The 12,417-nt window shown below is 49.5% G+C and overlaps 1 protein-coding gene across 9 annotated transcripts in view; it reads right to left on the bottom strand.

The window, feature by feature from the left end:
- Positions 1 to 12,417, bottom strand: part of TNIK (TRAF2 and NCK interacting kinase) — a 163,172-nt gene that overhangs the window by 76,996 nt on the left and 73,759 nt on the right. For all 9 annotated transcript variants that reach the window (XM_040612955.1, XM_040612948.1, XM_040612947.1 and 6 more), the window contains exon 3: positions 223 to 279. In XM_040612955.1, the coding sequence (XP_040468889.1) occupies positions 223 to 279 (57 nt within the window). The remainder of the gene's footprint in view (positions 1 to 222; positions 280 to 12,417) is intronic.

The raw sequence follows: 12,417 nt of genomic DNA, 5'->3' as shown, positions 1-12,417 counted from the left end.
TTTCAGCATAAAATTATTTAATCTCCAAAACTCTTCCAGATTTATTTTTCTCTCTCACATTTATTAAAACCAAAACCTCTTAATGGCACATATTACATTAAGGCAAAGGGATTCGCTTCCCAGGAACATAAGCCTTCCACCAACCCCCACACGTTATCACACCCTGTTCCCCTTCCCCTCTTGTCTGTAATTTAAGGATGCAGGAGGAGGAGGATACATTACCCCGGTGACGTCCATAACCTTAATAGCAGCAAGCTGGCCTGTTTTAACATGACGACCCTGCAAAAGAAAAAGGAGAAGTTTGTTTGTTTTTCTTGGTGGCAATGTTTTCCTTGCAGTGAACAATATCCTTAAACAATCTCATCATCCTGGCAGCATCCACACATTTCTTTTTTTTTTTTTTGCTTTTTCAAGAGCATCTTCACAGCAGCCATGATGGGAAAGCAATTCCCTCCCCTTCCTCCTGCCATTACAATTAATTAGTAAAGGGCCTTCAGTGCTGTATTTTCCTGGCAAACAAGTGCTGCAAATAGCCTTTAATGCTCAGCCATGCAAAAAAAAAAAAAAAAAAAAAAAAAATCCCAAACAGCTTGGGGCCTCTCTTTAGCACAGAGCATGACTCGGCTGGAAATGGTCTGCTGGTGATGATGGAAATGTGCTGGTTGGGCACTGCCTTCGGTCCCCTGGGTCCCAGCCCCGGCTCTTACAGACCTGGGGACACTCCAGGGACTCGCAGCCTGCAGGGCACCACTGTGCACACTGCCCACTCATTTATTTACTTTGCAAAAGCCTTGGTTAGCAGGTTAGAGAGGTTTTTAAAATCAGGTTTGCTGCTTGGCTGTGGAAGTAACCCCATCTTTGGTGCTGGCACAGGCTGGGAGCATGCATGCATGCATCCAGAGAAGATGCTTGAGAGCCAGCATGGGAACAGAAGCCCGTTGACACGTATGGCCTCCTCTGTTTTCAGCAACTGAAAAATTAGCAAATCACTGCAATGAACTGCTTGTTGCACACTGCTCGACTGCGTTAGTCCTAATGGAAAAATGCCTGGAAAAACGGGGAAAACTATGAAGAGCCCAAACTGTTGATCAGGTCTTAAAACCGATACAAGTACTATCAAGCAAGCCAAATCCCAGCCTTTCCTCCTCTCCCGAGAAATGGATCACCCAACATTGCATTAAAATTGCTCATATGAAATCATTCTCCCCCCTCCATTCGAGGGCACGTGCTCTGCTTACAAAGCGGGCAGAGTCAGTGGACAAGATGCGGCTTCTCCAGCAAAACCAGCAAACGCCAATCCCGGCGTGACACACAGGGAACAGCAGCTCCTGCCCCGCAGCACTGATAATTAACACACCAAGGATAATGAGGAGCAGAGGCTGAGAGGGGTCAAACTGCAGCATGGCAGGAACAGGGAAAAATAGGAGCTTTTCCTAAATTGCAGGCTCCACCAGCTCCCCCCCGCCCCCCCCATCAGCATGCTTGTTGATGAGCTGGGGTTTGTGCCTGGGTTTCCCAGCCCTCCCGCAGGCTGGACGTGGTCCTTCACACCATCTTGCCTCCAGCAAGAACCCCAAATTAGCAGACACAGGGACCTCTCCCCAGCCCCTCGGGTTTCCAGGCACAGTGCTGGGGAGCAAACCCACGCACCAGCTGCAGAGCACGGCGGCATCATCCTCTCCAAATTTATGACTTCACCAGGAAGCCAATTCACCCACCAGGGCTCCTCACTCATTTATTAGCACAATTTATATGTCCTGAGCAACCGAATGTTCTAACAGTAGATAAAGAGCTTTATTTTAAAGCGTGCAACATAAAAAATAATAAAGCGCAGGCAGCCCAGCAGCACTGGGCTGCGGCTGAAGCATCCCCTGGATGCGGCCATTGGGAAGGAGAGGCAAATCGCTAGACACCATCTATTTAGACAGCATGACGTGCAAAACTCAATCCTCCTCTTCCTAAATTCATCCTTGTTTGCGTGGCCAGGAAGCCCCCACGTGTACCGACTCTCTAATTAAAGCCAACAGAGCACCAGGAAGGGATACACCCGGGCACAGCCACGGCACACTGCATCTTCCATGAGACGGAGCAGGAAGATGGCAAGCAAGTTGGGACATTTCAAGCCATGTATTTGCTAGTTATACCCACCTTCATCTGACACATCACCACCTTGTTTTGTATTTTAACCAATGCCCCGGCCTTGCTGTGGTGGAGCGCTGCTGCCTACCTCTGCTGTCGGCTAAGGGGGAAAGGAGCCCCACGTGCCCAAACCATCCTTCTCCCAGGGATCTGCCACTGCCTCCTCCACCTCCCAAATATTTACAGATGAAGGTAAGAACAAGAATATTGTGTAAGCATTTATCAAAACAAAATAAAGCACTTTGAAACTTATGTTAATGTAAGCCACAAGGGACACTTAGTCATGCAAAAATCAGGCGAAGTAGAACCAGTAAGTATTTAGCCTGGATCTTATAACAAAGATTTCTTTTTCGTACAGCTTGTTCACAGCAATGGATTGTTGAGCTTCATCCTGGCAGATTTCCACTTGCATCCAGGGAAACCAGGCATGTTCTCACCAGTTAACTGTCCCCTTTAATTCAACATACCTAGTTCCCAGCACTGATGAAATAATCATATATGGTTTTAGGAAAACCAGTTGATTTTCACCCTACTGGCACCATTCTTTTGTTTGCAATACAGGTACAGACAGGTTGGAGAAAGATGCTGAGAACTGGAAGTGATAGATGCAATATGGGGAAAAAAATTAGCATCCCACCTGTATACATTGGAAGATGTCACAGCTGGCAGCAATAAACCCTTTCCACAGCCACGAACCACCTCCTGCAGGTTGGCCATACAGAAACAAGAGCCCATGCCCACAGGTGGGGAGCAAGACCAGGAGCACCTGTGCCCGTGCAGTCCCTCCAAAATATCCAGCTGGACCAGGCAGTGGAGCTATTTCTGCCAAAGCCAATTGTTAATTAACGAGTGGGAAGCACTACACTGTCCAGTGTGAATACTGTGCTACTGGAAGGAAGCTGCAAATGGGAACTGGGTGAGCAAGACCAAGAAAAGCGCTAGAAAGCCCCCGTCGCAATGCTTTTGCCTCCTGCGTGTCCTCCAGCCATTAAAACATGTTGGCTTTTTCCTTTAAATCATTGCCACAGCAGGGACCTCCACTAGAAAACCACACAACAGCTGAGCCCAGCTCCTGCTTCTGGGGTCTTCCCTGCTCCCCCAACGGCAAACATGTGGGCTAAAACAGGTGAGAGTGCAGGTGCCTTCACTGAAGTTCAATGGACATTCTCTGCTTTTTCAAAATTCCTCCGTTTGGGTGCCCCTGTGCTTGGGAGCTTGTCCGGGGGATGCTGGAGAGGGTGCAGCAGCCCAGAGGTGAAGTCTCCAGGAGGACTGGGATCCTTCCAGGGTAAGGCAGTCACTTCTGAGCCTTCAGACCACACCACCATCACCGTTTTTGGTGACAGGAGTGAAGGAAGGCGGGAGGACAGCAGCAATTGCTGCAGCCACCCTTGCCCTCCGCGCCCTCCCTGCCTCCTGCCTGCCTGCAGAAACGGAGCTGAGCCGCTCTTTAGCGATCAGTGACATTGCATATTCTTGCTGTCTTTGTCTCCTGGCATTGTTCAGGATTTTTCCACTTGTGGGTGGCGTGTGAGCTGCTTCCAGCTTCTTGTACATAACAGCGAGAGATGCAAGAGGACAGGCGTCCTCCCAGAGCCCAAGCTGCCATGGCATCCCATCACCAGCCCCATCCTACCGCAAGGCTCAAACTCCTGTGTGGCGTCACCTTTGCTTTGGACGTCAGCATGGGCTGACTCACCTCTCCCTCCCCGCTCACACAGGGTGGTGACTGAACCCCCAGAAGTTCAAGGAGAGGAAGAGCAAACTGCCAGGAGGCACTTTCATCCCCCCATGTCGGCTGGTCACAAAGTAAGCACCGCAAGGTTTGAAGGACCGCTGTCAGCTTCACCTGAGGTACGGCTCCTGGATGCCTCAAATACACAAATATCCTCCAGCATCTCTCTGCTCCTTCCCCCGAAGCAGGTTTTGCGTCTGGCTACGCGACGTGCTGGCTGAACTGCTCGATCTGCTTTCATCTTCATGAATTTGGCACCGTTACAGACACCGTGATGGCTGCGATGGTGTAAAACAAATAGGAGGAAATCAGAGCTACTAAAGCATTTTTCCTCTCCAGATTTGCTGTCAAGGTTCACTTGGGTATAAACCCACATTTCAGCCCCAAGATTATTCAAGCGTGAACTTCAAAGCTGCCACAGTTTTTAATTAAACATCCATCTGAGCATAAATTCATGCTCCTAATTACTCTCAAAATGTTATATCAACTATCGCTAACTTGATAATGTCAAGTATTAAGACTAATTTCTGCAAATGAAGCAGGCACCACAAGTTTTTTCTTGAAAGGTTGTGGTCCTCACACTCCATAACGCATAACGGAACCGCACGCGATGGGAAGGAACATCAGCAAATGCTTTTAAACATCAGCTGATGCATTTGGGCATTATATTTACTAAATAAATAAACTCTAGCCTCAATATCAGCCTTCGTACACAAAAGCTGCATACCCTGCCCAAAATTCAAGTCCCCATTTTAGGGACAGAAACAAGATGATTGATTGTTGCTTTTTAGAATTCTGCTTGCACAAGCACGCACATCACCTTCAAGCAAAGCCTGTGATTTCTGTACCCAGCAATGTATCTCACTGTATTTACTTAACTTTCCACTGTCTGCTCCTGTTTATTCAACAAAATACATGACTTGCCACCTGCTGCAACCAGTGGGACACAACCAGAACTGTCACTTTCTGGAGAAAGGCAGAGCTTCCATTCCCTCCAGCCGGGCAGAGCATCGCCCCTTCAACCTGCCAGCCAGGGCACCCAGCCCCCCCACCCCCACCCCTCCCCCCCCCCCCCACAATCCCCAGAGCAGGCATTTAATGCAGTAACCCTGTTGCACATCCGATACTTGAAAGACAAAACACTTTGGATCCAGCCGTTTTGCAACGCCCTTAGTCATGTAACATGTAAATATTAGAACAAGCGGGATTAGGGTGCTCTTGCAAGGCACTGCAGAAATTTTGACACCAACAGCCTTACTGGGACCAGACCATCCCACCAGCCCTCCCTGCTGAGAAAGTATAATTGGAGGAACGTCCAGTTTCATGCAGAAATCTCAGGAAACTGAGACAAATAACAAAAAGTTTCATAAAAGTCCAAATATCACCACTTTGGCAGGATAGAAGCCTCCAAACTAATTTTCTTCCATTACATTTTTGTTGCAGCTAAAATACTGAGCTGATGCCAGCAACCCAACAACTGCCCTTTCTACTGGCCAAGTCCTGCCTCTAAACCATGCCATTAGATGGAACATCCTTGACACCACCAACTCCAGCACGCACATATTCTTCCTACAACAGGAGTGGCATGGAACACCGAGATTTTGCCAGGTGAAAAATCATCAGTACATTTTTCTACATTAACACATCATTTTTGGCATGTGCTAGCTATGACAAACTCTTTGCCAAGCCCTACTTCTGCAGATGCACCATCAAGGTGTTCACTGATGAGTCTCATCTGCTCCTGACCCCATTCTGCATCCAAGCCCTTCTGCAGCAGAGCCCTCCTGGGACGGGCTAGAACTTCACACAGGTCCCTGCTCCACATCCTGCCAGTTCCTTGTTTTCCTGTAGTCCGAGGCAACTCGGGGACTCGGTCCAAGATTTTTAGCGTGAAGGCACTTAAGCACTAACACATTGAAAATTGCATCCAATTTTTCCTGGGAGAAGGAACTTTGCCTTCCAACAGGAGCTGTGCATCTAAACTGCCATCCTGCAGTAAATTAGACCATTTATAGCACCTGGTGTGATTTGTTCTCGGTTTTTACAGAGTATAGGCACATTTATGTACTCTGTTTCCCACTGAAAACGAGTCTTCAGGGTGCCAACCCCCCCACCCCCAACTAGTTTAAGAGGCTAAAATACTTATTGATAGAAAACTAGGCTTATCCTAGTGTGAAAGTCCAGCAAACTCCAAAAGAAGCTGTTTTGTAAATGATTTACTCTAGCTTTGCACTTGGTTTACACATCTCTTCAAACTTATTTGAAATAAATCCATGTTTCTGAGAAGGTAATTAAAACATCAGATACTCTGAATACCAGGTCAGCATTAAGAAAAAGTGAGTCATATAACAGGATGGGAAAAATGTTTATTTTACCAAGGAGTAAAATATCTGCTTGATTAAAACAGAGCGATGGTGAGCCAGGCCTTATTGTTCCTGCCTGCACTTAACCCCAGCCAGTGGCAGGGGGATTTCAAGCCCCTGGGGACTCAGGACAACCCTGCAGAGTGGGGACCTGGTCCTCACCCTGGCCAGGGACTCGGCCCCATCTCACTGCCTTTCAGCCAAACACTGCAGCAAAATCTCTGCCCTTTGCAGCGGAGGTTGTGCTGCCCTTTTCGGGAGCAGCGCGTTTCCACCTCTCCATCACTTACTGGGTTCTCAAACAGTCTGAGAGCTTCAGAGCAACCCCGCTGCCCCAAGGCACTCAAAGACACAGCTGACTTGATGCTGTTCCTTTCCACTTGGGGCAAACCCCACCTGCTTATGGGGCTGCCTGCAGCACCCTCTGCCACCCCCGGCTCCGACACGCTCTCTGCAAACAGCACCCTCCCATACACATGGCATGCCTGAAACTCCAATGCTTTGACACCAGAAATGAAACCCTATGAAAAAAGATGAAAAGGTGCATCCAATGCTCGACATCTCATTTGCTGGCCGAGTGATGGTTCCAGAGCTGCTCCTCTGTCCCCTGAGCTCTCCAGCAGAAAGCTGGTTGCTCAGTCAAGCGTGGCTCTTTAGCTCTGGCCAACCTGCTGCCACCCCCTGCGCTGCTTTTGGAGAGCACAAGACCTTCACCGAGTAGGACAAGCACAAATGTCACAGACAGGTGATCCTCCCTTACACCTGCCATCTTTGCCAATATTTTAAAAAGTAAAATCGTGCAAAACATTTAAAAAACTCAAAGAGAAACAAAAATAAAGGGTTTGGATTTTTTTTTTTTTAAATTGGTTCTTCTCAGCTGGGCATTGTTATTAATATTTCAGTTTAGACTCAACTACCAGAGCTTCCCCTTAGAAAGGCATAAATCCCCTCCCAGCAGACGTCTCTAATCGCACAGGGCCAAGCTAATGCTCTGTGTTGACCGAACAAAGCTGACCTTTGCACTGAAGTATTTCTAATCCTCTGTATCAGTCCAAGCTCTGATCAGGGCTCTGCAGCTGAGAGCGCTGCAATTCCATTACTGCAGCTCCACAATAGGTCTGATGTTAAGTAAAGACAGCAGGATTATTAGATTAACATGCTAAATTGTTAAATTAGAATATTAATAACGTCCAGAAATAGCATGCACTATAGCATATAGGTTAGCAAGACTATAATCTTCTATTTCCTTATACACAGGGGGAAGCACATCCCTCACGCCGACGCTTGCACCCATGCTGTGCCCTGTCCCTCTTCTGTAGTTCAAAGGAGACCGGGGACACCAGCCTTCCTCCAGATCAAGACGAACAGAGAGGTCTCCCTCTTCCGTGGATAAACCCACTAGCATAAGAGTTCCTAAATCAGCCTCAGAGATCGCAGATCCTTCCAGAAGTTTCTCTAGATGTTGCTTGCACCCCTTCTAATTCCACCCAGGGAAAACCACTGGTCAGAAGGCACTTGCGCAACTCTGCGGCTCTGCCACCATGGAACACCAGCAAACTGGCAACGAGGGGCTGGGTATCTGCTTCACGCTAAGGACCGTGCACAGATTTTGTCCACAAGTGTTTGAAGCTGCAGGTTTTGAAGAGCTGCACTCCACGGTCACAGGAAACCTTGTGGCAGGCCAGATTTCAAGACGTTTCAGCATCTGGCAGGGGTTTCCCAGGACACAGGAACCAGCATTGCTCTCCTGAAGGGAGGTCAAAGCCTCAACGAGAGCAGGTCTAGGCTGGAAGACGAGTGGACCGAGCAAAACAGCATGGAGCAGACAGAGATCAACAACCAACAGCAAATACACCGAAGGTGGGTTTAAGGAACAGCTTATGGAAAGCCGAGGCACCAAAGGACTAGGGAGAGATGGTCCTGACAAAGAGCAATGTATTAAAAAAACAAACAAAAAAAACAAACCCAAAAAAAGGAAAAAAGACTAACAGGAAAACGTTTCCAGAGCTGGTTCCACACTGAAGGCAGCAGGATTCAAAGGAGCACGAGCGGGATGGAGGGATGCCGCCAGTTGCTGCTGGACCCCTGGCAGCTTTCCCAGGCCCTCCCCTGCGAGCTTTGCTCTTTGCTCGAGCAGCCCCAGCACAGGCAGGGCAGCTCCCGGCGCGGGGGCAATCCCCACTGCGCTCTCCCAGGGCAGCAGCCCCCCATGGCAGGGAGGGCAGCAGGTCCCTGGGGGTGCTCCTTCCCCCCCCGGCACAGCGCATCCGCCCTTTGCCCTGGCTCCTCAGCTGCTCTGCAAGCGCACATTTTTGCAGCTAAATGAAGGCAGCACAGCCTGTTCCCAGTAACATTAGTTCATGACAGCCATGTTATTACCACCCTTTAACACCCCCACTGTGCTTCTGTTTCACATCACTGCCTATTCAACGCTGCAGTATTCATAACTAAAATTAAATCCGCGTTTAGGAGACCCACAAGGCACCTTTTGCACAGGCCACGTCTCCGACCGCGGCACCAGGTTGCTCCTTCTGGTGGGAAGCACTGAGCCACGGGGGAACGGCGCTGCTCGTGTGTGCTAGGACCACCCCATCCTCTGCGGGCAGACACCTGGCTCTCAGAGGTGGCCCAAGAAAGACACAGCCTCCTCTGATGGGCCAGGCTGTCCCACCAGCTGACATCTTCCTCCAGACCCTTGCTGCTTGACTTCTAGCGGGGGACCACCACACAGCTGGCCAGGTCTGGACTGCAGCAGGGAGCTTTCATGTCCACAGAGACCAGGCAGACGCCCATTTCCATGTGCTTTTGCTAGATGTGACCCAGTTTGCCCCACAGCCAACCACTTCTGCACGGTCCCAGGGCACATTGGCTTTATCCGTGCCACAACCACACTGGTTTCAACATTCAAACCCAAACTCCACGACAAGCCCTCCCAGTTCAGGGCACCAGTTTCCCATCACAGGTGAAGCTGGCCCTGTGCAGGATACAGGAACAGATGTCCCAGGGCACCAGGGAGCTAAGCCCTTCCCTGTAATTACTCACAACCTCAGACCGTATGCTTTGGGCTCAGAGCGAGCTGCTGTGTCCAGAGCTCAGGGGCACCCTCGAGGTCTCCACCACACCACATGCTTTGGGAGGGCTGCTGCTGTTTCTTCTGTATTTGTAGAAAAAAAAATGGTTCCTTCAAAACAGATTGCTCCTAACGTGCTCCCCACTGCAGGGCAGACAGGGCTTAACACCTGCAAACGTGTGTTGCTGCCTCCCACGGCAATTCATCCCAGAACACCGGACAGACGCAGGTACCTGCAAGTCCTCTCAGGCTTTTGGTACCCCATTTATCTGTGCCACCCATTAAACAGCTGCACTTCCACATGTGAAGTTTCACTTGCTCTTTAATCCATGCCCCAAATCACTAACTGTCTTGCAAACTGCAGCTGAGTTAAAAAAAAAAATGGCCCTTGCGGAAAAAACACTACACATGCTGATGGAAATGTGGTTTCTTGAAACACCTCTTCAGAGCCATCTGCTTGACTTCGGCTCGAGTTTCATAGTAGCAAGATCCAATTTTGGAGGTGGCATGTAAAGTGCAAGGTGGTTGTTCAATCAACAAACAGCGGGGAGAACCCCCCCCTGCAAACCTGAGTGCTCAGCATCCTCTCTGATAGCGGGGACGGATGGCGCTGGTGGCAGGAGACAGCCACGGGGGAGCCGGGTAACACGGAAGTATCCGTCAGCTAAATCGAATTGAGAATTTTTTATTTTTTATTTTTGTTCTTACGTAGGGAAAACTAGGTACAAAAGAAAGCCCAAATCTATTTGCAGTGATTTCCCAACCATTTAATCAGGAAATTTAACTCTATGGCTGTCAATGGTTTTCTATGAAGGGCTTCCATTGCATTTCATTGAATTGCCAATGGCATAACATGACCATGTCCACGTCCACGTGAATTACCCAAGCTGGCTGAGCATCCCAGCTTGCTTTCCCAGACCAAGTTCTTCCTGCTCCCTCTGTTTCTACATGTAACTGCAGGGCAGTATCTCCTTTAACTCAGCTCACGGCATGGTATAGCTGCATCTGCTGCCCCACATCCCCCCACGGCCTTGTGTTTCTCTGCAGACACAATGACCCAGGATGAGCTCCTGGGGTTCCACCTCAGATCTCTCCAGATCTGATAACCAGACACCTCGGGGGGGGGGGGGGGGGGGTATCCAGGCAGTTAAACGGGGCTCTTGCCTCTCTCACCCTCACCTGCTCCACATCTCTCAGCTTGCAGAAAGAAGCCTGTACACAAATCTACCAGTTTCTTCTGTGCACCAACCCGAACACCCCAAACCCAGGAGAAATTTGGGCTGAACTTCTGAGGCCCAGCCCCGTTGCTGGCCGAACCTGTGCGGCAGGACCCAGGACATTTGTCCAGTTACTTTCAACCAATTTCTAAGCAAGCCACCCTTACAACCCTTCCACTGCCTCACCTTCTGAGCCTCTCGAGTCCTGCGAACACTTGGATCAATACAGGTCCAGCCACCTTGATTCCTGACCATGTGGCAAGACCAGCTGGCATCTGAGCCAATTCACACATTCAGGCTTCATCAGTTGTTAGCAAGGCTGCAAGTCCCTCTCTCAGAGTGGTAGAAATAACAAGAGCAAGCTGATAAAGGTACTTAACGTTTCATAGGGCTTAGGATAAAATGCCACAGCTGCCAGAAGCTTTCATGTGTGTCTCTTGGGTGACTTAGGTCTTAGCGTTAGGAAAAATAAGTGTAAGAATGCCACAAGTAGCCCCAGATCCAGTACGATGGTGCTCCCCTAAGCCCAATGGTTTTGTAACTCAAGATACTGCAGACCCCATGGTTGCACATTTCTATGTCAGCTCAAATATCAATTTTAGACCTCACATACTTGAAGGCAGATGGGCATCACACTCTTTTATCCAGAGTTGCCCCCAGGGTTTTTGTCTGCCCTGAGCAGCCTTGACAACTTACTGTCCATCCTATCCTACTCCAAGTCACTTACTGTCAGGAGTCAATAAACATTTTGAACTGCCTATGTTCTACTGATTTAAAAGACCCAGCCGTGCCTAGAGCACTACTATGTGACATACATACTAATTCGGCTCCGTCAAGACTTGCATGTTGCCCGCTGCTTTAAGCAAGTCAGATATTGGGTAGCAAAATTTTAGAAGCACTCACTGGAAAAGGGAGCCTGAGAAACGACATGCAGACCCCTTTATCCTTATATTGGCTTTACGTACGTCACACCTGCATTCACTGCTTTGCCTGGGATAAAGATGGGATTTCTGACTGCTGCCAAACAGCCCCACTTTGGCTCACCTAAGCCAGCCTTGCAGGTCAGGATCAACAGAGCTGATCAGCAGATTAAATTGCATTGCTTTTATAGCTTCTCAATTTCCAAGCCTCCCCTCTCAAGCAGGCATTTCCCACCCTTGCACTGGCCAGGCAAAGCTTTTCCATTACGGAATAAGGCAGGCAGATCACTGCCCCTCCCTGCCCCCCCCAACAGACCTGCAAAACGCACCCCACGGCAACACCGTGCTGCCCTTGCTGGGCAAAGGACCCTCCTCCTGGGACAGCCAGTGCTCAGTGATCCATATTTCCCAGCAAAATAGAGAAACCGGGGTGCGAGGGCTCCTCTAGGAAAAGAGGGAGCCCTAAAATACCCCACGAACCAAAAGAACCCCTCCAGCCCCGCACAGGATCCCCATCCAGCCTCACAGCAGGCAGCGCAGCCGAGGGGGGGCTTTAGCCAGAGATTTGAAAGCAGGGAGGAGAGGAGGAGGAGGAGGACTTGGGATTAGCAGGGGAAGGTTAAGCCAGTACCAGGGATCGCATGGGAACAATACAGCTCAGGAGTGAGTGGGAGGAGGCCAGAAAGGACCGAGCATCCCTGCTACCTTCAGCGCTTGGGGACATGCCGAGCACCAGCACAGCACGTCACTGTTTGGTAATTAAGGGACTCCAGCCACTGCCTGCCATGGTTATCAACGCAGGAGGGCTACCTAGCCATTAAGGGCCCTATTTACAGGGCAAGAACACGTGTAGACACAAATCAATGTGGTACAGTTTAAAGGAACCATCTGAAGGCTATGGATTTTACTCGCTGTTACTTGCCAAGTGAAACAAAGCCGACAAAAAAGCCCTGGGAGCAGCCCGAAACGCGGC

This window comes from Falco naumanni, chromosome 13, assembly GCF_017639655.2.
Source record: "Falco naumanni isolate bFalNau1 chromosome 13, bFalNau1.pat, whole genome shotgun sequence".
Classification (NCBI taxonomy): Eukaryota; Metazoa; Chordata; class Aves; order Falconiformes; family Falconidae; genus Falco; species Falco naumanni.
The sequence above is the reverse complement of the archived record's forward strand: the minus strand, read 5'-3'. Positions and strand labels throughout refer to the sequence as shown.